At 42.0% G+C, this 26,671-nt stretch overlaps 1 protein-coding gene across 1 annotated transcript in view; it reads left to right on the top strand.

Annotated features, from left to right (window-relative positions):
- Positions 1 to 26,357, top strand: part of citb (citron rho-interacting serine/threonine kinase b) — a gene marked incomplete at both ends in the record, with an annotated part of 40,257 nt that extends 13,900 nt beyond the window's left edge. Inside the window, 33 exons of the mRNA XM_079160777.1 lie at positions 145 to 270; positions 1,646 to 1,741; positions 1,974 to 2,090; positions 2,259 to 2,368; positions 2,688 to 2,862; positions 3,532 to 3,729; positions 3,838 to 3,891; positions 7,828 to 8,025; positions 9,771 to 9,964; positions 10,440 to 10,575; positions 10,656 to 10,760; positions 11,015 to 11,155; positions 11,398 to 11,517; positions 11,723 to 11,966; positions 12,110 to 12,268; positions 12,457 to 12,480; positions 13,583 to 13,747; positions 14,510 to 14,690; positions 15,009 to 15,097; positions 15,202 to 15,306; positions 15,635 to 15,804; positions 16,222 to 16,266; positions 22,066 to 22,146; positions 22,464 to 22,599; positions 22,928 to 23,067; positions 23,187 to 23,279; positions 23,948 to 24,056; positions 24,401 to 24,529; positions 24,747 to 24,827; positions 24,916 to 24,994; positions 25,087 to 25,260; positions 25,544 to 25,832; positions 26,334 to 26,357. Of these exons, the coding sequence (XP_079016903.1) occupies positions 145 to 270; positions 1,646 to 1,741; positions 1,974 to 2,090; positions 2,259 to 2,368; positions 2,688 to 2,862; positions 3,532 to 3,729; positions 3,838 to 3,891; positions 7,828 to 8,025; positions 9,771 to 9,964; positions 10,440 to 10,575; positions 10,656 to 10,760; positions 11,015 to 11,155; positions 11,398 to 11,517; positions 11,723 to 11,966; positions 12,110 to 12,268; positions 12,457 to 12,480; positions 13,583 to 13,747; positions 14,510 to 14,690; positions 15,009 to 15,097; positions 15,202 to 15,306; positions 15,635 to 15,804; positions 16,222 to 16,266; positions 22,066 to 22,146; positions 22,464 to 22,599; positions 22,928 to 23,067; positions 23,187 to 23,279; positions 23,948 to 24,056; positions 24,401 to 24,529; positions 24,747 to 24,827; positions 24,916 to 24,994; positions 25,087 to 25,260; positions 25,544 to 25,832; positions 26,334 to 26,357 (4,287 nt within the window). The remainder of the gene's footprint in view (positions 1 to 144; positions 271 to 1,645; positions 1,742 to 1,973; positions 2,091 to 2,258; positions 2,369 to 2,687; positions 2,863 to 3,531; positions 3,730 to 3,837; positions 3,892 to 7,827; positions 8,026 to 9,770; positions 9,965 to 10,439; positions 10,576 to 10,655; positions 10,761 to 11,014; positions 11,156 to 11,397; positions 11,518 to 11,722; positions 11,967 to 12,109; positions 12,269 to 12,456; positions 12,481 to 13,582; positions 13,748 to 14,509; positions 14,691 to 15,008; positions 15,098 to 15,201; positions 15,307 to 15,634; positions 15,805 to 16,221; positions 16,267 to 22,065; positions 22,147 to 22,463; positions 22,600 to 22,927; positions 23,068 to 23,186; positions 23,280 to 23,947; positions 24,057 to 24,400; positions 24,530 to 24,746; positions 24,828 to 24,915; positions 24,995 to 25,086; positions 25,261 to 25,543; positions 25,833 to 26,333) is intronic.
- Between the last annotated feature and the right edge of the window lie 314 nt (positions 26,358 to 26,671).

Raw genomic sequence — 26,671 nt, 5'->3', positions numbered from 1 at the left:
AATGTGCATTGATGCCCACATACCAAAAAAGCATTATTTCAGACTATGGATCTTTTAAACCTAAGGTTGCATTTTTAAAACTAAAATAAATATTCAATAAGTCAGTTGACACTTGAATGTGTTACTTGTGTCCGTTTTGTGCAGGATGGTAGGAAGACTCTTGAGAACCAGGTGAAAAGGCTGGAGATTGTCGAGCGTCGGGAGACTAAACTGAAGGAGGAGATCCAGAGCAAGGCCCAGCACATTCAGCAGATGGCAGATAAGATTCTGGTAACCCACCTTTCACCACTTGTGTGGAGCTAAAATAATCAGAGGAGGTGTGAGATAAACATAACTCACTGTCATCTTTGCAGAGGAAGTGCTATTTTACATAATATTTGTGAAAAACCTCATGTTTATCATTTACTATCTTTATGGATGATCTGGATGTACGCCATTCTATAACTGTTATTTCCATATACATAGGGCACAAAGTTACTAATATATGATAATAATAGAATGTAGTTTTCCATCATATTGTCCCTTCACATCCACACAAGGGCTTTCAGTTAGTGTGGGCGTGTACTGACTGTGTTTGATCAACATCTTCTCTCACTCTTCTGTTAGTTTTGTTGCATATGTAAGGGTGAGACATAGTATATAATTAATCCTCTCCTGTATATAATTATACAAATTGTGATTATTTCTAGTTCACAGAGATTGATCACATCACTTACTCCCCTGCATACATACGCCCAACTTCAACGGGGGAGAAGTTAATAGTTCTAATAGCTTGAATATTGTGTATTAGTTGTGTTTTCCTGCTATAACAAGTGAAAAACGTCTAGAAAGAGCGCTCCTAAGAGACGAGTCGCATTTACTTTGTTGATGAGGATAACGATGGTTGTTAGCACTGCACACTACACTATGTAATGCATACTGTTCACTGAATTAACCATAAGTATGCCATTACCAGCACTGTTCACAATGAAGTAAACTCAGGCAGTACGTCTTCTCTGCATCACATGACTGTATCAATCAAAACGTTACCAGTCCAACCTACTGTTCAATGAAAACCATTTATCCCCAAAGTTAACTCAACATTACCTCTTTCACTCAATGTGATATTATACAGTATTATTCTGAGACTAATTCAAATGATTCAATATTTTAGTGTTAAATATTTGTTCTACAGTCATCGTTACTCGCCATCATTCTAAATTATTTTATCCAACGGTTAATTATTTTAAACGTCTGCCTCACAGTAAGGTTGGACTGTCTGAAGAGCCGCACTGCATTTTGGGTCGGTTGAGTATGTCTAGCAAGCTCACGTCTCATACTCAGAAATTCTTGCTAATCTAGTTTACATCGGGCATTTCTCTCTGATTAAATATCTTACTGGCTCCACCACGTTGAAAACCTTTCAATTGAGCTCAATACAAGCGCTTTATAAATGCATTCTTCCCAAAAACTATGAGGCCCATTATCAGCAGGAATCATCAATCATTGTTATTAGATGTTTGTGATTTCCGAGACCTTTTGAGCCCTCACTTACCACAAATGTGTGAGCTGATTTTTTTTGTGTGGCAGAAAAGGTTTTGTACATTACCCTTTAAAAAAAAAGTACTTTTAGTCATATGCATAACATATGTGTATGTTGGTGTAGGCGCTGGAGGAGAATCTGCGAGAGACGCAAGCCACGGCCCAGCGGTTTGAGACTCATCTGAAGCAGAAGGAGAAGCTTTATGAAGACAAGATAAAGGTAAAATTTCCAAACACAGACACTCATATGCAGACGCAAAGCAACAGGCAGGTGTATCCTGTAGTACTGTACTTACAGGAATGGCTCTGTGCTATGTTTGGAGCCCCTACTTTAGCTGGTTGAGTTGTGGGTGTATGCTTGGGAGATCTACAGTATGTCATCTTCACGCCATTCTCTGTCCTGTTAAGTGATATCCTGGTTATGGTTCTGTGGGCTGCCTGGCATTGAGCAGGTGTTGGAGGCCCAGATGAAGGCGGACATGGCTGATAAGGAGATGCTGGAGTCCAGTCAGAGCAAATATGAGGAGGAGGTGCGGGAGAAGTGCGGCATCATCGGTGAACAGAAGGCGGTAAGAACTGACCAGCTTGGCAGCGACACTATCTCAGGGGTATTTTAACATTTATCACACTGTCATAGATTGGAATAATCTTGGGTAGGTTATTGTCGAGCACAAAATAATGACCCTTAATCTGAAACCAATCAAAGCCGGTGATGTAAAGATATCATTTCTGTTCAGACCATAAATGCGATGGACTCTAAGATGAACAGCCTGGAGCAGAGAATTGCTGAGCTGTCGGAGGCCAACAAACTGGCAGCCAACAGCAGTATCTACACACAGAAAAACATGTAAGTACTGATGCACAATAATTCTGTATAAACATTAGAAGCAGTACAAAAGCTTTTCTCTAGATATTCTATCCATGAAGTCATGTCTGAATTTAAGTTTTATTGATTCTCTCAAGTAAGATATGAGCTTCGGTCATAATGGCAAAATATAAAATAATGGAAAAGAGATTGGTTCAAGACATTGCTTGTACAAAATGATACCTGGAAAGTACCTTGTTTTTATTTTGTCCTTGGAGTCTATGTACACATAATTGCACAATACCAGGTTGTATTGCCTCCTATTGAACTTTTTGCACACAAGTATGTGTGGTCTTGGCAGGAAAGCTCAGGAGGAGATGATCTCAGAGCTTCGACAACAGAAGTTCTACCTGGAGTCTCAGGCTGGGAAGCTGGAAGCCCAGAATGCCAAACTGGAGGAGCATCTAGAGAAAATGAGTCAGCAGGAACAAAGCAATAAGAGCCGTGTGGTGGAGCAGGAAACTAGGCTCCGAGAGGTGAGGAGGTATTAGAGGGAGATGGAGCAGAAAGCTGGTTGTGAAGTGGGATTCATGTGTTGATAGACACGCAGGTTAAACCGTCTTTGCAGGTGCAGCATATAAAATGTTTTAAAATTAATATTGTGGAGGTTTTGGCCAAGATTCAAGATGTTTATTGTAACTCAAGTTAATGCTTTCGCTGGGAGGCTCCATAAAATAAAAAATAGATAGACGTAAAAAAAATATAATAACAAAATATAAGAAGCAATTAAAATACTCATTTAAGAAAAGCAATAAAAAAGGTAAAAAAAAAATGTTATGTACAATACATAAATGTGACATATGACATGACATTGTTGGGATCTAGTAGTGAAGTGTAGTATAATGTGATCAGTGCAGGGATCTTGAAGAGGACTTTTATTTTGAAACATTCTAAAATACTTCCGAAAGTGAGTTTTATAGGCTATAAATCTCAATATGTGGATTATTGAGTCATTATTGTTGATCTACAACCTAACAACTCAGTGCAGGTAATGTTGTGCTGGGCAGAAAAATTGCATTAAAAAACCTTTTTAATTCAAAATATTCGAGGCAGAGTCAAGGTGAATATTCAGAGTCTGCCCCTTTGCACACAATCACGTCCTCCTCCACTCACCTTGGACGGCCCCTTTCTGTCTCCCTTTGTAGATTGGACTGGAGAACGAGGAACAGAAGCTGGAGATTAAACGTCAGGTTTCAGATCTGACCCTGACGCTGCAGGAGCGTGAATCCCAGATCAGCAATCTGCAGGCAGCTCGCCACGCTCTGGAGAACCAACTACAGCAGGCCAAGACCGAGCTGGAGGAGACCACCGCAGAGGCTGAGGAGGAGATCACTGTACTCAGAGTAAGAGAGAGAGAAAGTAAAAGGGTACACAAGATCATGTCTCCTGTGATGTTATGTAACTCAGGCATCTGAAATCTGTCCCTGTGTCTCTCTTGTCATACCTGCTAGGCACACAGAGATGAGATACAACGCAAGTTTGATGCCCTGAGAGACAGCTGTGCAGTAAGCCGCTCACTACTTTCTTGTCTTCCTCTTTCCAGGAATAGGCACATCTTCTGGCATTGAACACCAGCTGAATCCTCGCACATCATCACACATAACTAACAACCGAGCCATACTATTTTAGTCCATATGTGTTTCTGTCATTCTTGGGTAAATAGGGCTTCATTTCTCTTCTACTTACATCAATCACAGAGTGACTCCCTGTGACTCAACCACATAATCCATTTCAATCGTCTTCCTTTTGGTCCGTGTTGTTGGGAATATAGCACTAACTGCTCTCGGTTTGGTGAAAATATGACCATAGCTCCACACTGTTTTCAGAGATGTCCCAAAACATTGTGTCTATGGCCAAAGTAAGAATTTCTGTTGGCAGTGGGAGATTAATTCTCAATTGAGTTGTTTGTTTCCACGATGGCATTTGTGCACATTAACAACTAAGTGAGCTACCATTACCAACACAAGCCCCGTAGGAACGGTAACAGGAAGATAATGACTGCGATCCTGTTATCAAGGTTGTTTGGCTCCTGAACATTCTGGTTTGTTTTTTCGTGCGTCATGGTGTCTTGTGATAAACTTCACCAAGAAACACTGTGATTTAGTCAGCCAACACAGCATCTCACAGTCCACACATACTGGCTAAATTAGCCAGAAGAGTTTTAAATTGGTCATTGTTTGATTATTTTCTCTTCCATGTCTGCAGAGATATTTATTTCCCCTCTTCTTGTCACCAGAGCTTTTGATAATAAGGCATCATGTGAAGCCAACCTACTAATGATGCTTCACATAGCAAGATACATCATTAACTGTCAGAAGATTTTTTTCAGTGCATGTAGCTATTCAACAGCTGTTTACATGTGTCCATTTTACAGACAATGAGGGCTTTGTTAAAGCCTGTTATAATCCCAAGGCCATTTTTTGTGTTATTGTTATATTATGTTATTGTGTTGTTGGACAATAAGAGGTGATGATATTTTGCAGCCCTGGCGTCCCGCTAACCTTCAGGAAATTATGCTGTCATTGATTTGAGTGCCTACAAACTCATTTACCCGGAATAATCACCAAGACCATTATGGTCTTCCTTTATTCCATTGCCCTACCTCGGAGATCCTCCCACTCGCAAACTGTTCAGAAAGCACTGTCCATAGATTCAGCTGGCCAATGTTCAGGCAAACACAGCCAGAATCTGCCACAAGCAGAGCTTCAAATGGAACTCTATTTTTTGCCCTGCTGAGACTTGCAATGTTGGTTTATCCGTTAGTCTGTCAGTTGAACACTTTGGACTGAGGCGTGCATACATTATTCATTTATGTTTCTCTGAAATGCCCCATTTTTAGATTTATGGCAGAAGCACAGAGAAAAATAAAAAATGAAAACAGTGAAGACTATGTACATTAGAGAGTTATCTTTTTGTCACCAGAAACTCATCGTCTTGCAAAAATCCGGCCTATGGGTCATTACATTGTCTACCCAGTTTTCACAGCATGACACAAATATTTCCAATTTATGGTTAACATATGCTGTTATCTTCTCCATCTAGTAGATGTCCATTGTAATGTCCATCCAATTCAAGTTGGCCTCTCCCTCAATAGCCATCTCCGCGTAAGAGCCTTTTACCAGCAATATAATACATATTTGTCTCTTTTCAGACATTCTTGAGTCCAAAAACACGGTTGTTACTAACTCTCTAGGGACACATGCTATCTGAAAATATCTTGTAAGGCATTAAGTCTCATTCTTCAAAAGTTTTAAATAACAGGGCAAAACCAGAAACCATTGTTAAGGTTTGCATTTAACTATCCACAGTTTCTTCAGAAAACTAGGGCGTTACCATCACGGTGGGGTTTTTTAGAGGGTGTAATAAATACCTTGTCAGGCTTTCCCAAACTCTCTCCAATTTTGTGATCTGGTACACTTCACTCTGTTCTTCTTCCATTTTGTTTTAATATACAAAGTTGAGTATGTTTTAAGATTCAATAGCCCTTTATACATAAATGAAATGACCATTTTTGCCACTCCTTGACAGTTTTAGTGCCCCATCTAACTCAGCATCATGCTATTGTTTCCATTTGCACAGACAGACATATCAAAACCAAAGAGCCATTGTCCTTTAAATATTCTGAACACGTTCTGCCCCTCAAACGATAACTCCGTTTTGGACATACCATGAACTTTCCTCTTGTGCTATCTTCAGGCCAAAATGTCAACTTTGCACACAAGACATCCCATAATCAGCCGACTGCAATGAAATTTGCTGACCGCATACATTTTATTTTTAGCCACACTACGGGTACGACTGCAGACATACTTACACTGTCAGTATGCTCTTTGCTGTGTCCAATTATTTTGTATTATGGGTTTGATTTTGTAATATGGGAGAAGTGTAAGAGGGGCCACTAGTTAGTCCCTGTTCATTTTTGGTATCTTGCCTAACTCTAAATATACCGGGCTAATATTAGGTAAAACAAAAAGTTAGATCAACGGTTATTTTGACTGTGTAATGATGACATTTGAGAGTGGCGCTCTAAGACTTTTATAAGTCCCCATTCTATCTGATTTATGTGAAGATCCTCTCTTCACATGGCTCACTATTAAAATGATTAGAGTTAGCAATAAGACAATGTATATTGTGTCAGAGATTTAGTTGTACTGTCTCTACTAAAGTAGCCATCCTTTCACATTTTGGTTGTATGAGCCACGTTTAAATCAAAGAGGACTCCTTTTAGACTGGATCAACCGCAAGACATTTTACATCTAGTTATATAAATATGTTCTGCAAATTTTCTTCATCTTTATATTGCAGTTTCATCCTTATCAGTCACCCATATCTCAGTCGCAATGCTTTTTCTAAAAGTGGTTACATTCATAAATTGTGAGAAAACCAACTTTAGGTGGATTCACTCTCCACAGCACCGCTGCTGCTCAGTCTGTTTCATAGAAAGAGCAGATGTTCTTCTGTGTTTTGTACTAGCAGTGTACAGTAAATGTAACATTCATTTCAGTCAAGGAAATTCCAAGATTGATTAACAGCCTCTTTAGCTGGGCCTTTTATTTGCTTTACACCCACAGCCTTCACAAAGAGTACTGAGCAATTTGTATTCAGCCGTGCTGAGGATGCAAAGCTCCGGATGTGATTTACTTTAAGTCTGCAAGTTGCTCTATAGATCGGGATGACAGACAAGTAAAGTAAATATAGAGGCTTGCCGGATCACCACTGTATCCATTGCAGCTTTGACTTCCTCGCCCCGCCTTCAGTATTTAGTTGCTGCTGTCAGTCCCCTGCCTCGGGGGAGCAGAAGCACTGAGTCAGTACAGAACAGGCAGCTAATTTATGGACTTAAAAGCTTTGCCCCCCCCCCCGCCACCTGGAAGTTGTGCATGGTACACATGTTCCCATGAGAGCTGAGAATAAGGAGCTCTTACAGGCGGCCTCACCAGCCTTTAGCCCTCATTTCCCTCGACAGTAGCCATGGCTGATTATTAAGGAACGAGACCGATGCTGATGAAATGATTAGCCCGCTCCGAATGCTGCCTGAGTTAAACAAGCAGCCTGGAAATCATGCTAAAATGATTGCTGCATTATATCACTAACCTAGATTGCTGCATCATGTAATAATGCAGCAGTAGAGACTGTGTGGGGTGTTTGGTAAAGTTTTTGTGTAGATCAATAATAATATGCTCAATGCTATGCCTATATGCACAATGTCAGAGAGACCTGTACAATTAATGTAGCCTTTTTTAAATGTAAAAAAACTAATGTGTAATTAATGTTAATAGTCATATCTGTTTCAGGCAGAAATATTATATTCGTTGTTGTCTATAGAGACAAAACAAAGACAAAAAAAACCTTAAAGGGCAGAAATGATTTCAGAAAATCCTGATTTTGTTTTATCAGTAGTCGTTCGTCTCTTGGTCAAGACTCCTGTTGACTTCCTGCAGGTAATCACAGATCTGGAGGAGCAGCTGACCACACTGACTCAGGAGAATGCCGAGCTGAACCGCCAGAACTTCTACCTGTCCAAGCAGCTGGACGAGGCCTCCGACGAGAGGGAGGACCGGCTGCATCTCAGCCAGGATGTGGACAGGCTGCGCCGGGAGGTGGCCGACCGTGAAATGCACCTGAACAACCAGAAACAGGTGCCGGGGCTGCTGGTGGTCATGTTCTGGTTACTGGTTTATGTGTGTGTTCCTTCTCTTCTCATGTTGGTTTTCTTCGACAGTCCAAAGAAAGGAATGTCGGGTGGACATGCAATGCTCAATTATCCAAAATTGGTGCGTTGTATTGATTTGTTGAGAGAATTGGCTGATACTGATATATTTCAGAGCGGTTTCAGAGGAGTTTGTGCCCTAAAATGGCTCAAAATGAAACCGGGAAACATTGTCTTTCAACCATTCATTCTCTTTAACACATTGGACAGGTTCTCCAGTCTATCACCAAGTAACGACACAAACAATCAAACTTTTGAGCCCAGTTTTTTTTATTTCTGCATGACAATTGCCACAAAATATCAGCTGCCATTAGAGACAACACACAGTTTTCTGTTGTCTGAGACAGTTGTGCTCCTTTCAGTTCAGGTTCCTTGCCCTTGCCCACTTCCCACTCGCAGCCAGTCAGACACCAGGTTTCCACTTACTCACATTATGTGATATCTCCGCACTACCTTTGACAGGTGACCTAGACATCTCTCTCAGCTCTGACAGTGTTAAGTGTAAATCAGGCAGCAGAAACCCTGGGAATAATTCAGCATTGTAATGTGCAGTATTCTGGATGCAGCGAGGAGGCTGTGTGATGTGTGCGCTGCCCCTGTGGGAGGATCTGTGTGTGGGTGTCCAGTAGCGCTCTCCGCCCTGCTGGTTGTGTAACCAGCAATGGAAGTCATAGACGAGGGATGGGGTGGTGTGTGGGAGGGATGTGTCATCCCCATCACTCCCAGGTCGTGTCAGCTGTGGAAGCGTTGGACTTCAGAGGGCCGTGGTTTTGCTGCAGCACCAGCACAGGCTATATTTGTCTCCCAATGCTTTGTCTGAAGCAATGCGTTGTAAGACACAAAACACAGCACTTTGTGTACGCCCTGTGAATAACAAAACGTTCTGTGGCCAAACATGTGATGTAAATATCTCCACAGGAGAACCAATGCTGTTTCTCTAATTGCAGTTGAGGAGATATTAATTAAAACTGAAGGTACACACAGTCATTTACATGGTAGGTTAGTTGCCAAACTCTAGCTATGTTGTTTGAGCTGCCACCATATTGTCCCCGTAAGCCCCTGTGTCTGGGATTGTGATTTATTTTAGGCACGGTGCTATGTTATGGCGCTATGGCTGACTGAATGTCTGACATGTGAACGAAGAAGTTACTGTAAATACAGCTTTTTAACCCCGCTCACCTTTCTGCAAGATGGCCTGTGACCAGCAGGTTCTGTGGGAGAAAGACCAGGGAGTGGACATCTCGTGTTTGTGTAATGCCATTTTTCTTACGCCATGCTATAGAACTAGCCTTGCCAGGTCTTCCTTTCATTGCTACAGCAGGTGAAACATCCTGGAGAGAAGACTAAACCCTGCTACTACCTGAACTTTACATGAGTACTTCCTTTACATGTGCTTCCTTAATTACTCCACTACATTTCAGAGAGAAATGTTATACTTTTTACCCCACTACATTTGATTGACAGCTATAGTTACTAGTTATTTAGCTAATTTGGCTAACAAATAGATTTTACATACAAAACATATGATTGATTTCAAGTTATAGAGGAACTACCCAACAGAATGTAACATAGTTAGAATGTGCTACCTGCTACAGCACCTTTGTGATGAATTGTGTCCTCGGCACAGTTTGGATATCAACAGTGTTTCTCATCTAAATCCTGTTTTTATCCCAGAACCTGGAGACACTGAAGACCACGTGCACCATGCTGGAGGAGCAGGTTCTGGAGCTGGAGACCCTGAACGACGAGCTGCTGGAGAAGGAGAGACAGTGGGAAGCCTGGAGGTCAACACTGGAGGACGAGAAGAACCAGGCTGAGAGGAGGACCAGGGACATCCAGAGACTGCTGGACACAGAGAAACAGAACAGGTCACAGTAAACTCCTTGCACACATCGCTCACGAGTGTGGCAACATTTATTGATTTAATTGGAATTTGTGTTAAGTTTGCCTTGCAATTCTATGTCCATTTAGTATTGAGTTAAGACATGGAGATATTTTGTAGTACAGCTACTTTTGAGATAAACAGACTTCAGAGGGTTTGAGTTTTTCCACCCATGTTGGTTTTAATAGTCCATGATATGATTTAACCAAAAGACATGTTTCATTTTTAGAAAGGGTTAAGAGTTTCTTTTGCTCTGAATGTTGCTGTTGCTCAGTGTTGGATCAGCTCCTTCCGCCTACACACACTGAATGCAACAGGCTTGGGCCTAGTCTCTTGGGTTTATCAAAATATATTCTGGGAAATATATGAAATTATTTTCTGAGTTGGTGTAGGCATGATGAGAACTGGGTACACGAAAGCATATTAAAACACTGTCAACAACGGTTTGCTGTATGCTCCAGGCTGCGTTCAGAGCAGCGCAACTCCGAGTCTCGCCAAGCTGTGGAGAAGGCAGTAAAGGAGCACAAAGCTGAGATCCTGGCCCTACAACAGGCCCTCAAAGACCAGAAACTTAAAGCTGAGGGCCTTGTCGACACTGTAAGCATTTCCATATTAAATAAGTATTTGAATTCACCGTATTTTTCTTTAACAAGTTACAGCAAACTTTCTGTTCTCAGTTCAATGATCTGGAGAAGAAGCACGCCATGCTGGAGATGAACGCTCTCAGTTTGCAGCAAAAGCTGGAGAGTGAGAGGGATCTGAAACAGAGGCTGCTGGAGGAGGTACATAATGTATTTATGCCACGACCCCCGTTGTTTTCTTTTATGTGTTATGTACAAATTCAAATGTTTAAATGTAGTATAATTACTGCATGTCTACTGCATGATTTTTTTTTTACCTCTGCTGCAAATCGAACAGAAACATCTACTTGATTTTCTGGTTGTAAAGTCATAGCTGTAACATATAGCAGTAAGAAGCACAAGAGGCAAAGTTGCCTCGTCCAGCTTGTGATGTAATAGCTGTTTTACGTCCACAGCAAGAGAAACTGCAGCAGCAGATGGACGCCCAGAAGACCCACATCTTCCGTCTGACCCAGGGGCTGCAGGACGCTCTGGACCAGACCGACCTGATGAAGACTGAAAGGACTGACCTGGAATACCAGCTGGAGAACATCCAGGTGCTGCTAAACACACACACACACACACACATACACACATACGTACTTACTAAAAACACATACTCAGAGTCAATGAGGTGCATGCACATGTAGACCTGCTGGACTTTCTGTCATTTGCAGTCTTGTTTCTCCCTCCCTGTTAAAGACACATAAACAAATCCATCCCCCGTTCCCCTGTCACCCTCTCTGTGTGAAGTGAAGTACTTAAGGAGAAATTCATGGCAGTAGTGATGTTCATTTAGCTCCACCTGCAGGCTGTGTACTCCCATGAGAAGGTGAAAATGGAGGGGACCATCACCCAGCAGACCAAGCTCATAGACTTTCTCCAGTCCCAGGCTCATGGGGGCTCCAAGAAGAAGAAGGTCAGATCAAATTACGTATTTAATTGGATTGAGTATAATTTGTCTGTCTTCCTACAGAAGTCTGGATGTTTTTGAAAACCCTTGAAAATGTATAAAGTTTTTTTTTTTTTTTTTTTTTACAACACAAACTGAATTAGAGTCAGAACCAATGGAGCAAAGTAATGGTTTTAAACGGGTGAACACAATTGTGGTTCCTGTGTCTCAGGGTCTGTTTGGACGTCGTCGAGAGGACCTGTTGGCTGCCATGGCCGCTCAGGCCCAGGCCCAGGGTCAGGGTCAGGGTCAGGGTCAGAGTCAAGGCCAGGTTTCCCCTGTGCCCTCCATCCAGCCGGTGCCTCTGCAATACAGCGACATGAAAATAGCTCTGGACAAAGAGCGTTCCCGCTGCTCCGACCTGGAGGAGGCCCTGCAGAAAATGAGAGCGGAGCTGCGATCTCTGAGAGAGGAAGGTGAGACGGCTTCTAACATTATCGCCTTTGAAAAACAGAAATTAAAGAAAGTTTACAGTATTCAGCATGCTAAAACAACGTATCATACATTTAGATTAAAAAAAAAAGATATAAGCTCAATGAATCAATTATTCCAACCCCAGGACTCCAGTATAAGGATCATAGTAACTCTGCAAACCCGGCCTCAGCGCGGCAGCAGATGATTATGTCTTCCATGGTGAAGTCTCCTGAGCACCAGCAGGGTCCGACCATCCTGGCACCCTCCAACTCAGAACGCAGGAAGGCGACTGCAACACCCGAGGGTGAGTGAAGGGATAATGTTTACCGAGCAGCCTTTTCTCTCTTAACACATACATGCAGGTTTATAGCGTCATACTTGACATTTACTGGCCCTCACCTGCACACACATAGATACACACACATATAATGTCACTCGCAAAGGATCATTTATGAAACTCTTACTATCCTTTTTCTTTCACACACCTTTCAGAGAGAAGGAGGGTCACTTTTGAAAGTAAGTTGTCCAAACTTATGGTTTCCTCAGTTTGGTCTCTTATCTCTCTTCTCCTTTTGCCTCATCCACATCCTTGAAAGGCCAGATTTTAAAAGCTCTGCACTTTTATAAAAATGTGAGATCCCACCAGGCTGGTCAAGTGAAGCTGAGAGAGTGCACAGCTTTAGAAATCTGAAGCATTTTGTCTTAGCCAATCTGATTTGCAGAACTCTGCTCTGCTCTTTAACTCAGTGCAATCCCACCTGAACCTCACATCATACACTAACAGAGATGTACCCTATTATAAACTCTGCAATGCACAAAAACGCTGTTTGCACCCACACTGTGAAAAAAAAACTAAAGGTATTATTCAGTCAACGTATTTCTTCTTACAAAAGGGTCAAAGTTACAACAAGTTGTACAACAAGTTAAGCCTGGACGATCCCTATCCTACTATTGTGTCATTATAAAGTGATTCACATTTTTGCGAGGAAACTGGCAGATTGTGACATCAACAGAAAGAAGAAGTGAAAAGAGAAAATAAGTAGAAAGCAACAAGAACGTCAGATAAGTAATGTAAAGTAGAAATGAAAACAGAATATTATTGTTTTAATTATATGAAATAATTGAAATGATATGTTGCTAACATCAACACTAATACGTAAGCTAATACGTATATATAATAATAAATAAATAAAATGAGAAATACATTCTCATTTGAGTTGTTTGCTTTATTTTTCAATCAAATACAAATCTTAGATAATTATCTACAAGTAACTGTAGAGACTTGAGACTCTTGTGTAAAATGTCGTGGTTGACACACAGTGGGGAAACGTGGTACTGACTGGATAATGCCTTTTAAAATGCAACAGTGAGAGGGCACAAGCACAGGGGATTGATCAAACCAATATTCTTTTTCAACCATCTTTGTCTCCAGACTTTACCTGCTTATGCATTTTTTGCTAAACAGCTTAAAGTTCTTTTGGAAGCCTTCTTTTGTTGGACTGATTTCGTAGCGGGTATGGCATGGTGCACTGAGGTTTTGAAGTGATGTTAATGTACCTGACACAGCAAAGACATACCGGAGCTGCCTGCCCTCACTGTGTTCCCCGACTGTATTCAGAGTTTAGCCGTCGTTTGAAGGACAGTCAGAGAGACAGAGAACGGGAGAGGGTGGTGCACCACAACACCCCTCACCGCTTCACAGTGGGACTCAACATGAGAGCTGCCAAGTGTACGGTGTGCCTGGATACTGTGCACTTTGGTCGCCAGGCTGCTACCTGTCTCGGTGAGTTTTTCAAACTTTAGCCTGCCTAATTCTTATTTGTATGTATTTTCTACTGGGACGGTTTGTATGATGTGTGAAACCATGGGGATGGGTGCTGCTGTTGCCTCTCATTCCCATTGTTCTGCCTAACCTTTTAATAACATTGCATTTTTGTGTCTAAGACCAGGATTTGAGTCTTTCATTTTTCAAAACTTACAGAAAAAATGAAGAAACAAACCTCATGTAAAACAAGATGTCGGTTAAAGGAACTGATGACAAATTCAAACTAGAGACCACTTGCAGTCGGATCACACAAAGTTTCTGTTACTTATACAATTTGTTGAGCAAGATAATCTTCACAAATAAACCCTACCTTCATTTTGATCTCAACTACACACACCTGGAAGGTTTCATGACTTCATTTTGCTCGGCTGTGACGCTAACACGGTGACAGAATCTGTCCACAGACAGAAACATAAACATCAAGCAAAGCACTCAAAACCGCCTCTGGTAGTTCCCGCTACAGTAGGTGGTCCAGGACAATATTTTGCCATGATGACTCACACACACGCACACACACACACACACACACACACACACACACACACACACACACACACACACACACACACACACACACACACACACACACACACACACACACACACACACACACAAGGTGAAAACAATAGCAGCATTGCTGTCGCGGCTGGTAAATACGACATTTTCACTGTTCATATGTTGGAGATTGCTTTCTATAACAATGTTTTTTGTTCTCCTCAGAATGTCACGCATTATGCCACCCAAAATGCTCCCCCTGCCTTTCAGCCACGTGTGGCATGTCCAGCGACTGCTCCCTGCATCTGTCTGAGGGCCTGTGTCGGGACAAAGGCAGCTCCCCAGGCCAACAGCTCAAAGAGGCCAGCGGACACATGCACCTGGAGGGCTGGATGAAGCAGCCCAGGTTCGCTTTTTTGTCATTGTTTAAGCTTTTCTCCCACTGATCTGTGCCATTCACTTTGACTATTTCGGTACATACACGTCATGTTGTAAATCTGTCATACACAGTAGTTTCTCTTCTGTGCTCCCTCATTGTGAGCCTGCGTCATCCCTCCTACTGATCAAGTTCTCTCAGGCTTATTTGTGTTCTGTCTGGCAAAGTCCACCCATCTGGTACTAAAACCAGTTTGAACAAAGGCATTTGTTTAGTTTCCGACAAAAACAGTTGGATCCATTGATCATCTATGCTTTGTAGTAATGCAGTTGCTTCTCGTGTTTGCAGGAATGGGAAGCGAGGCCAGGGCTGGGAGAGAAAATACATGGTGCTGGATGGGACGAAAGTGTCCATCTATGAGATAGAGCCCAGAGAAGGTTTCTTTCTGTTACCTGTGCAACACAACAACACACAGCAGCATTTCATAGATCTACCAGAGCGGATCAGTTGTCATTTTCTTTTTTCTGTGTGTATTCTCCAGATTCAGTGAAGCCACTGGAAGAGTTTGACCTGTGTTTGTCAGATGGAGAGGTGGTTGTTCATGGAGCAGTGGGGGCATCGGAACTGCCCAACACCGCCAAGTCAGGTACAATATACAAAGTGTGCTGTTCTCTGTTTGTTGGAATCACCCTCCCAACACTGATTTACAAGCTAAAAAATATCCCATTTCCTCCCCTTCATCTTTCAGAATTCTCCTCAGCCGTTTTGTTTAAAGTTGTTGTATTGTTTGTACAAAACGTTGTTATATTCTATACTTCTTTAGAAATGTATTCTAGTGAAGTTATTGTTTCCCAAGTGTGGCTTGGAGACCCCGAGGGGTCATTTACAGCGTTCCAGAGTGTTAATAAATGACTAGAAACCATGTAAATATGTAAGAGTGTAAATTCTGAAGGCGTACCTTACCTATGTGTCAGACGTTCCCTACGTCCTGAAGCTGGAGTCCCGTTGTCACACCCCCTGCTGGCCTGGACAGTTGATGTACTTCATGGCTCCCAGTTTCCCAGACAAACAGCGCTGGGTGGCAGTCATGGAGTCTGTGGTGGTCGGGGGGCGAGCCTCGCGGGAGAAGGCCGAGGCCGACGCAGTGAGTATCTCTGGAGCAGGCGAGGGGCGACCGGGGCAGCTGGTTCTCTGTGTCCTTGATGTCTGCTGATGCAAATCATATAAACCGTTATGATCACAGTCACAGACAACGGTCTTGTCTATGGCTGTGGTCGTAATCTCACTGTTTAACTGTGTGGGGGCTATTCATGAATTCAAAATGAATTTAAAGACATAGGCTTTAGGTTTAGAGTTTTAACTAAAAACCCCCAGTTCACTTATATGTGTCGTTAATTGTCACCTTCTTCTCTCCTCTGTTCTTTCCCTCCTCTCTCTCTCTCTTTGTCTTTCTCACTGTTTGTTGCTTTTTCATCATGCCCCATTGTATGTCCGGTATATGGGCATGTTTTGTTGATTTGCTCTATTCTACCCATTCCATTGGGTTTCATTGCAAACATAGGCTGCTGTGTCCAAAAGACAAATGGTTTTGTCTCCTCTGGTCCAGGTAAAAAGTTACAAAGATATAGACATACGACTGACTGACACGCACACCTGCAGATCCTTCACGAGGCACGCAGTAGTGCATGTATCTGTTATTGTGTTGGTTGGTCATCTCTCCCCCCCCCCCCCCCCCCTGCTCTCACCTCACCTGCTGTGACCACTCCTCACTCTCACTATTCTCTGCTGCACTGTCATGTCCTGTGCAAACTCTGCGTTTAATGTAATAGTTTCGATGTAGCTGAAACAAGTCTTTGGTGTTTTGTTTTATAACCACAGTACACAACTTCTCACCAAGATGTTTGATCATCTTTGGGTTGATCCCCTTCAGCCGTCCTCACCCAGAGGACCAGGGATCAGACAGCGGGTTTTTACCTGCTGGTGTACTCGTCTGTGTTTTTACCCTGCTGCCCCTCTGCACCCTCTTTAGAGACTGGGACTCAAGACACGTGACTGACTCATCTGTGACAAACTGCGCAATAGTATTTGACTTTTAATTAACTTGACTTGAGTTTGGAGTATTTGGAGTTGACCTTGGCATGTATCAGAATGACTTGAAACTAATATTTTCTTCATCTTTTTCGCCAACTTTTAACATGTGACTTGATTAATTCCCCATGCTGCGATTATGAACACAATATAAATTGAGGTTACCCAGTCTAGAGTGAGTTGCCTCATTTTGATATTGCCGTTTGGGACGTTTCTGGGCGTCAACCTCTATAAAAACGTAGCGACCAGTTGCCAGATTGTAAGCACACATCCGAGAGGAAGCTATGAAAATGGCAAACAAAGCGCGGAAAAAAATTGCGAATATAGCAAGTCGAAACACCAAGCAGACAAAGCTTGTTCCAAAACAAGAGTGAATCTGGGGTTGGCTTTCACCCGCTGGCGAGCACCCCGACCCTCATTGAGCCGGGAAGGAGGGGCCAACTTTCAATGTTGTGTTTACAAACAGCAACCACAAATTGTACTCCTTGTGCCTCTAACTAAGGCGGATTAATCATCTCTAGCAGAAGTATGTTAGACCCCAAACAACCCCTTTTCACTAATGAGGTTCATTTCAAAACAGGGAATTCACTGATAACACTATATATGTATGAGGTCTTGTTCTTTTTACATGATAATTGTTTAACCTATTCATTTATTTCTAAAATGTGCTTGTATGTAACAGTTTTTCTTTTGTAAAACTTAATGGAAAGAAATGTTAAAAGTGTACTTTTACTGTAAATGGACATCTTGACTGATAATAATTTAAAGGTGGTTCAAGGCTTAACAATACAATAACTTCACTGGGACTTAAAACTGGAGACTGATGTCGTGTATTTCATGCTGCAGTGATGTTGAAGTGGTGATCGAAGGAAGCTCCGCGGACACTGTTCTTGATAGTATAATGAAGTTTATTACAGCAAGCAACACATGTCATACGGCCGGTCGACACGGCCGGAGAGTCTCAGCCAATTCAAAATGACTCTAAAGTGCGGAGAATTCTCAGTCTTCTTATATCCCGCTGATGCCCATCCCCAGAGGTTAGAGACGATAACTCACAAGGAGCGTAGCATGTTGGCCGCTCCAAGACCCCCGATAAACATGTCTCGGACATGGGCCCCTGGTCCGCCACGCACCCTGCTCCGATAATAAGGAACATCTGGACATGTCACCGGGCGCATAAATTGAGAACCATGGCTCCTACACTCCCTATCTCTGTTCCATGCAAAGGACATGAGTTCAAACACTTATGCTGTTTAATGTGTAGGCGGAAAATACACCACATAATCCCCCCTTCGAGACTTACACAAAGTCTCGAAAAAATCAAAGAAGAGAACATACAGGTGCATAATCATGACAAACAAACAACCCGTCATACAGCATATTTTTACATTAAAGCAACTGTAAGGAGTATAAAAGTGAGAGTGAAAAACCTGTCAGGCAGCTAATTTTTCTTGAACAATGTAGACAGGAAAATTCCCTCACGGTCCCTCTGCCAAGGCAACCATACATAGTACTCCATATCACTGAAATGACGAATTTAAACGAATTGTGTAAGGAAATGACTTAAACAAATACATATGGAACTCTCAGCAAATCAAAACAATGTCCAAAGTCAGGCTGGTCGACCCATCGCACCTTTCGATGGACCTTTTCCTGCCTATCCCCCTGTCCCTAAACATCGAAGAAAACAAAGAAAACATCCGAGGTCCCATTACATTTAGAAAAAATCATTTCCCAAGTATTTAATACATAAAGAAGAAAATTCATTTTTTATTTGACTAATGTAACCTATAAGAGAAGACATAAGAATGTATATCACTGCAGTTTCTCAGCAGCCTTGACTCTCAGTTGTAGTATCGATGACGCCTTGAATCTGGATGTTGTATCGCCAGTCCACGTTCAGAGTCCTTCAGACCATTCGTATGTTCATGTTTGAAGTGTCTGAATCCATTCAGCCCCTCGGAGTCCCTGACCATCCACCACCCTTACAGTGGTCTTCTCCCCTCATATGTACTAGAATGAAAGAAAAGAAAACCAGTATCCTTTGCATACAGAACAGATACAGATCAAAACATCACTACAGAATAAGAACACTTCTATAAGTAAAATGTGAAATTAAAATGTGAAATTATAAATCATATTGTCCCTTTATCATATTGTTCATTTGTTTCTATACCCCCCCCCCTTTTTTTCTTCCAAAAAATCAATTAACCAATTAACCAAAAAAAATCAATTAACCAAAAAATCAATTAAGCAATTAAGCAATCAATCAATCAATCAACCAATCACGAAATTTAAACAATTAAGCACCCAAGCAATCAACCAATCAACCAACTAACCAACAGTCAATTAACCTATTAACAAATCAACCAAACAACAAATTACCCCATCAATTAATTAACCAATATATCAATTTGACAATGCCAAAGGAGCAAGAGCTCATTAATGCAATATCACAACCCAAAGTCCACTCATAATGTTTGACAAAAGATCACGCGCTCCCACAAGTGACTGATTGTCACCAAATGTGGACTTAATCTCTGTAAGACAATCGTCTAATTATCACCCAATATTCAGCTCAAATCGTCAAACAGTCACAATACTGAATGTCCACTACAGCACAGATCAGAGCAAACCACGCACAAATAACAAATTGACATCTGCAATCGCCAGCAGAGTTTAGACTAAACAGTCATTCGCCATTAATTAATTAAATGCATTAGCTGGTCAGTCAGTTGCCAAGTTTTCTATTTATTTACTTATTTGTTTCTCCTAATTGTTTAGAGCATGTATTCTTTCATGTGTGTTTGAGCAGGTTAGTATCCTTTTAGGCTTATAAATGAAAGCAGGTTAAAAATGTGTACCATCCCTATTAATTACGACTGAGAACACATACACATATGGAAAATGCAGGTTTTGTTTTTGAAGAGTTTGTGGATAAAGTTTTACCGGCCTTTTGTGGATTGAAACAGAAGTCTCCCAGTGGACGTCAGCAAGCCACACTCCGTGAGGCACCGGCCCTCTGTCTTGTCTTCAGTCTTAATTCTCATTCATCGTAAATGACATAAAGACAAGAAAACAGGCAATGATTTAGTCTCTTATGAACCCTTAGGTCCCTTTAACAGCATCATAAACTTTATTCCTAAATGAAACCCCTTCCCTATGAAACAAACAGTTCAAACGGCAAAGGAATTTTCTGTATCTCCCAAGAAAGTTTTATTGTCACTTGAGCACATTCACACACACACCTTCCAACCTCTGTCTGGAGGGAATTTTTAGGCGAGTGAGGGGGGTTCGGTGGGCTACCCTTCTGAAACGAAGTTCATTGTGTACTCAATAACTCATTTGTTATATTACGTCCCTCTTAAGAAGAGCTCATGTTTTATTTATTAACTCATTTAATTCCTTACGTCTTCTCAAAAGAAGCTCATTTTTATCCAATACCTCGTTTAATTCATTACGTCTTCAAAAAGAAGCTCATTTCATTTTATTAACTCACTTAGTTCATTACGTCTTCAAAAAGAAGCTCATTTCATTTTATTAACTCACTTAGTTCATTACGTCTTCAAAAAGAAGCTCATTTCATTTTATTTATTTGTTAACTTGCTTAATTCAATACATCGGGCAACATATCTGTCCTTACAAGTTATTAAATGTCCCATTCTCAAATCACAACCGTTATATGATTATTCAATCATAATGTGTTTTTTCTTTTAACTTTAAACATGTCTTCTCCTCCTCTGCAGCTCTCACAGCACACAGCTGGAACACATCAGCAGCCAGATCTCACACACACACACAATTTCACCCGGTAGCAAACGCACACACAATTTCACCTAGCTCTGCTCCAAAGTAAACACCCGATATTCAGAGCACACACACATTTCTCTATCCCAAGAAACACCACATTTGCACAACACAGACACACAGCATGCTTTTTGCCGCTTTTTTCCTTTATTTTCTTATAAAATTTCTGCTACCTCTGAGATGTAAATATCCGATGAGAGGCTGCATCAGACACCATTCGTCAACCAATGCCAGAGTGGTAACAGTCAATCGAATTTCTATTCTACATTCTCCAGTTATCAAACTGACCATAAGGTGTTGTTCCAGGTTTTGTCGGCCCGTACTACAGCTCCTTCACTGAGGGCACTACCTATCTGATTTGCGGCAATTCTATATGATCATTTCCTTTAAGCTTATCCCTCTCTCATTACTCTGTCTCTTATCCCTTTTTACATTTAGTTATTCAAATTACCTGGATCCAGGTTTCCCCAATTTTGTCTTTCTAACTTAATTCCTGACTATGTCAAAGCCATCGTTACACAGTGGCTAATATGCATGTCGTACCATTAAGACTGTGTGGGCCCACTCTCATTAATCTAGCACAATACTATTTAGCACCCTTATCGTTACAATGAAGCTATTCTAATTCATTCCTTATTTCTCATACTTCTTTTCTTCACTTCTTATCTTCTCTATATTCATTCCCCCCATTTGCGTATTCCCTTACGCAAATAAAATCAAATTTAGCACGGAGTTTCACTTCAAACATCAAACCAACAGCACATGTCCCTAAAGAGGTTCTTATTTTACGGTATGACCAAGCAATCAACATACAACAGCCCCAATGACTGATCAGATCGAGGGAGCTCACCGTATATGAAGTTGATGGAGGAATCGCAGGTCACATCCGAGCTGCTCGTGACGCCAAGTTTGTCGTGTATTTCATGCTGCAGTGATGTTGAAGTGGTGATCGAAGGAAGCTCCGCGGACACTGTTCTTGATAGTATAATGAAGTTTATTACAGCAAGCAACACATGTCATACGGCCGGTCGACACGGCCGGAGAGTCTCAGCCAATTCAAAATGACTCTAAAGTGCGGAGAATTCTCAGTCTTCTTATATCCCGCTGATGCCCATCCCCAGAGGTTAGAGACGATAACTCACAAGGAGCGTAGCATGTTGGCCGCTCCAAGACCCCCGATAAACATGTCTCGGACATGGGCCCCTGGTCCGCCACGCACCCTGCTCCGATAATAAGGAACATCTGGACATGTCACCGGGCGCATAAATTGAGAACCATGGCTCCTACACTCCCTATCTCTGTTCCATGCAAAGGACATGAGTTCAAACACTTATGCTGTTTAATGTGTAGGCGGAAAATACACCACACTGACTTGTGACTTGGTCCCACCTCTGACACTGTTAACCTGCACACCGTCCGGCCCCCTCTGTTCTGCTCCTCTGCCGCCTCCCCCTGAGGTCGCGTTGAGGTCGTGACCCTGCTGACCCCTCACCCCTCTCTGCTCTTACAGAAGCTGCTGGGAAACTCTCTCCTAAAGCTGGAGGGAGATGATAGGCTGGACATCAACTGCACCCTCCCCCTCACAGATCAGGTACAGGCATAAATGACATTTTATTGAATTACATGTAGTTTAGTGTGCACATACAGTAAACATATTTTGTGTATTTCCTAAATAACAAATCTGCTGTTTTTAGACATTTTGTCATGTTGATAATTTAGAAAACACATTTGATCCACAGTAGTTATTTTCAAACGTGGAATGATCTTAATTTATGAAGGGACATGGAGCAGAGCAGATGCTCGAGGCTCACTGCCACGGTTTGCCACATGTTGCTCCTGTTTGAAATTGCTCCATGTGCACCGAAATAATTATGCTTATGTTAATGATGTTTTCTTGCTGTGCTGCAGATAGTTATGGTGGGCTCTGAAGAGGGTCTGTATGCCCTGAATGTTATCAAGAACTCTCTAACTCACATCCCTGGCCTGGGATCAGTCTTTCAGATCCACATCATCAAAGAGCAGGAGAAACTGCTGATGATTGTTGGTGAGATGTCCAGCTTTGTTATTGTCAATAGATGATAACTGTCTACTGAGTCTAGACTTTTAATTAATTAAATTCAGGGAGTGAGTGTTGTTCATGAATCAAAAAGCCAATATCCCCTGCCATTTAAAGTAACTGGCATAATTGAGGCTCTACAATTATTATTCATCATTCAAAACTTTGAGAATCAACACTGCCATCTAATAATTCCGGTGAAACTTGTAGATGTGATTCGTCTTGTCACACAGGACAGCATGGTGACTAATATGGGAATTGTCTTGTCCTGCTGGAACATCAGCTACAGTGTAACGGCTGTCTGTGTGCACTGCAGGGGACGAGAGGGCGTTGTGTCTGGTGGAGATTAAGAGAGTGAAGCAGTCTCTGGCCCAGTCCCACCTGCCCAGCCAGTCTGAACTGGCTCCCTACATCTTTGAGACGGTGAAGGGCTGCCATCTGTTTGCTGCAGGGAGAGTAGGTCTTCATCTCCTCTTTGAAACTTGAGATAAAGCTCCCCTGACTTTAAAGCGCTTTCTTTTTTGTCGGTGGAAAAAATGCCACTTGAGAAAGTGACATCTGCGTTCTTCTTACAGATAGACAACGGACCTTGTATATGTGCTGCTATGCCCAACAAGATAACCATTCTGCGCTACAACGAGAATCTCAACAAATACTGCATTCGTAAGGTGAGTATGACCCGTTAGTTCCATTTGTTCACAACACATCACATCCTAACACACAGTGGCAGAAAACACAATACTGAAACGGCATACGGTCCCAAGGTCCTATGTTCATGGACCTATGTTCCTATGTTCCCAGGGTCCTATGTTCATGGACCTATGTTCCTATGTTCTTATGTTCCCATGTTCCTATGGACCTATGGACATCAAAAGCATTTTTCCAATGTCTGTTGTGGGACCTCGTAAAAATTGAAATAGCATAGAGTTGAATATTGGGCCCTGGGAAAATGAGTCCCTCACAACATAAAACCACCACATTTAAATGTCATCAAAAATAGGGTAAAATCTCACCAACAGACATTGTTTTTTTAATAGTACGGCCTGCAGCAATAAAACATTCCGAGTAGTTTCATAGATCATACTCAACATAAGGAGCGTGAATATGTGTTAACAGAATATTAAACTGGAGAACATATGCACTCCCAATCAGAAGAGCGGCAGATCATTTGCATGTTCTTCCTACTTAAAACGTGTCAGAATCACATTCATTTATTCCTATGTTTATACATAGAGTATAAAAAGTACTAAATAGTGGAGACCTAGTGTCATGATAAAGGTTTCTAAATAGCCCAAAGTGTTGTCTGTCACTCATGTCTCCATTCTTCATCTCACAGGAGATTGAAACTCTGGAGCCCTGCAGCTGCATCCATCTGACCAGCTACAGCATCATCATCGGCACCAACAAGTTCTACGAGATTGAGATGAAGCAGTTTGTGCTTGAGGGTGAGGACACCACAAGTAGAATATCACAACATAAACACAACAGCAGTTTTGGTGTTACAAAATCAAAACATGGGAAAACCTTCAGCTAAAAAAAAAAAAAAACCCAAACTTTTGTTATTTCTTGCAGGAACGTGACACAGACCTCGATCAGATTGTGTGCAAGCTATTGCTTTATTTTAAGATGTACCTGCTTATATAAATACAAGACACATAATACAAGACAATAATGCAATATAATTGGGTACCAGACAATCACAGGATACAATTTAAGAATCATTTGACTTAATATGTCAATAAGCCTCATAAGACGTATCATTTCAAAATAGTGTTGTGATCCACCGCAGAGTTCCTGGACAAGAACGACGTGTCTCTCGCCTCAGCAGTGTTTGCAGCCTCGTCCCACAGTTTCCCCATCGCCATTATGCAGGTGGCCAGCAGCATGCAGAAGGAGGAATACCTGCTGTGTTTTCACGGTGTGTTTGAATGCACAACTACTCCACACACACATTAGCAACTAGTTGTTACCTATACTAAAAATGCAAGTCATGAAATCTTACTTTGTAAAGGAGGGTGACCCTTATCTTTTGGATATCTTTTAATGGCCACCGTCAGTGACACTATACTGTCTTGAGTTTTGACACATTACGCGGCACACAGAGGAGTGTATAGTAAGCTTTCTGTATGTGACAGAGTTTGGAGTGTTTGTGGACACGTACGGACGAAGAAGCCGCACTGAGGACATTAAGTGGAGTCGTCTGCCTCTGTCCTTTGGTAAATATATTTAACTTCTACTGCTTTTTGATCAATCAGCAATCAGCAATATGGCATCACATTGTTATATTTTTTCCCCCTGGTGCAGCCTACAGAGAGCCCTACCTGTTTCTCACCTACTTCAACTCATTGGACGTCATTGAGGTTCAGGGACATGCTTCTCTGGGGTGAGATGGATTGGCTTCCTCTGGATTAAATTTGACAAAGTTAAGATTTGAGGTGGTAGCTTTATTTCTCACATCGCTGTCTATACTTCCAGTCCTACAGTGTTGGCTCACCTGGACATCCCCAACCCACGCTACCTTGGCCCGGCCATCTCCTCCGGGGCCATTTACCTGGCCTCCTCCTACCAGAACAAACTGCGGGTCATCTGCTGTAAGGGAAGTCTGATCAGAGAGACTGGAGAGCTGCAGAGGACCGGCTCCAGCAGAGGGTCAGCTCCCTTCCTTAGTTTGAGCAAGAAATAAACACAACCAAAGAGAGAGAAAATATGTATGTGTGTAGGTGGATTAAAACACTTAAACACCTACATGACACGAACAAAAACATGTTACCTCAAAACACTTTGCAGTTCAAATTCACAGGTAGAAAACACCATTGTTTTTATTGGATAGGCCAACAGTGCCATCTGCTGTAGAAATATCAAATCTCCTTGTTTTCCCAATAACATTGTCAAACACTGTTGCGAGATGCTGCTCTTTGCTTTGTTTCTACAGCAGTCCCAGTAAGCGAGGCCCACCCACCTACACTGAGCACATCACCAAGCGTTTGACCTCGGGCCCCGGCAGCCATGACGGCCTGCATCGGGAGCCCAGCACTCCACATCGGTACCGGGAGGGCCGCACCGAGTTCAGACGGGACAAGTCTCCCGCCCGACCGCTGGACAGGGAAAAGTCGCCGGGCAGAGTGCTCGACAGTCGCAGGGAGAGGTCACCTGGAAGGTTCGGAGACAGCAGCCGACTTCACGCTGGATCTGTCCGAACACAGCTCGCCCCTGTTAACAAGGTAATGTAGGGGTGTCCCGGTGGCTAAGATGTAGTGCGTATAACTGAACATCCTTGGTGCGGTCATGTCCCTCTTTCATCCCTCGCTTCACGTCTCTCTCAACTATCAACTGCAGCAAATACCAATGTCATTTTTGTACATTTGCATGCACTTATGTGTTGTTATGACAAACTTTGACTGACTTTAATATGAGATATATGACTTTTTCACATTTTCTTTCCATGCTATACTATAACTGATTTATGACTTTTTTTTTACATTCTATATGATGACTATTTTACATGACTTTTATGAATTTCTTTGATATTCTGTACTATGACTTTTTCCTCAACATTCTTTTCATCCTATACTATGACGGATGTATGACTTATTTGACATACTATACTATGGCTCTTTTCATGACTTTAATCAATATACTATGACTTATTTAACATCAATGTCATAATTTGAAAGTACCAGAACTGAAAGGTGAACCTTTTTGCCCCGGTTGTTGTCTTGCAGGTGTGGGATCAGTCATCGGTGTGAATCCAGTTCCACGCTGCTCCTGACTGGAGGTTGAAGAGAAACTATGGGAAACTCTTGATCCACCCCTGAGTGCAAGCACACATACATGAACACAAACACACGTCACTCAGGCTGAATGTCGGCCCCATTGCCTGTACATAGTGCCGTCTCAGTTCCTCGTCCAATAACCCATAAACCTGCACTGGGAGACGTCTCCTGCGACAATCCTCTCTTTCTGACGCGTGCTTTCATGGGAGAAATCCCACAACAGATTTGGTGGCAGGGAGCCTACGCTGATCTACAGATCGAGATAATCTACTTTATGATATGTACTC

This window comes from Pholis gunnellus, assembly GCF_910591455.1.
Source record: "Pholis gunnellus genome assembly, chromosome: 6".
Taxonomy (NCBI): Eukaryota; Metazoa; Chordata; class Actinopteri; order Perciformes; family Pholidae; genus Pholis; species Pholis gunnellus.
Note: the sequence above shows the minus strand (reverse complement) of the source record. Positions and strands in the feature narration are given on the sequence as shown.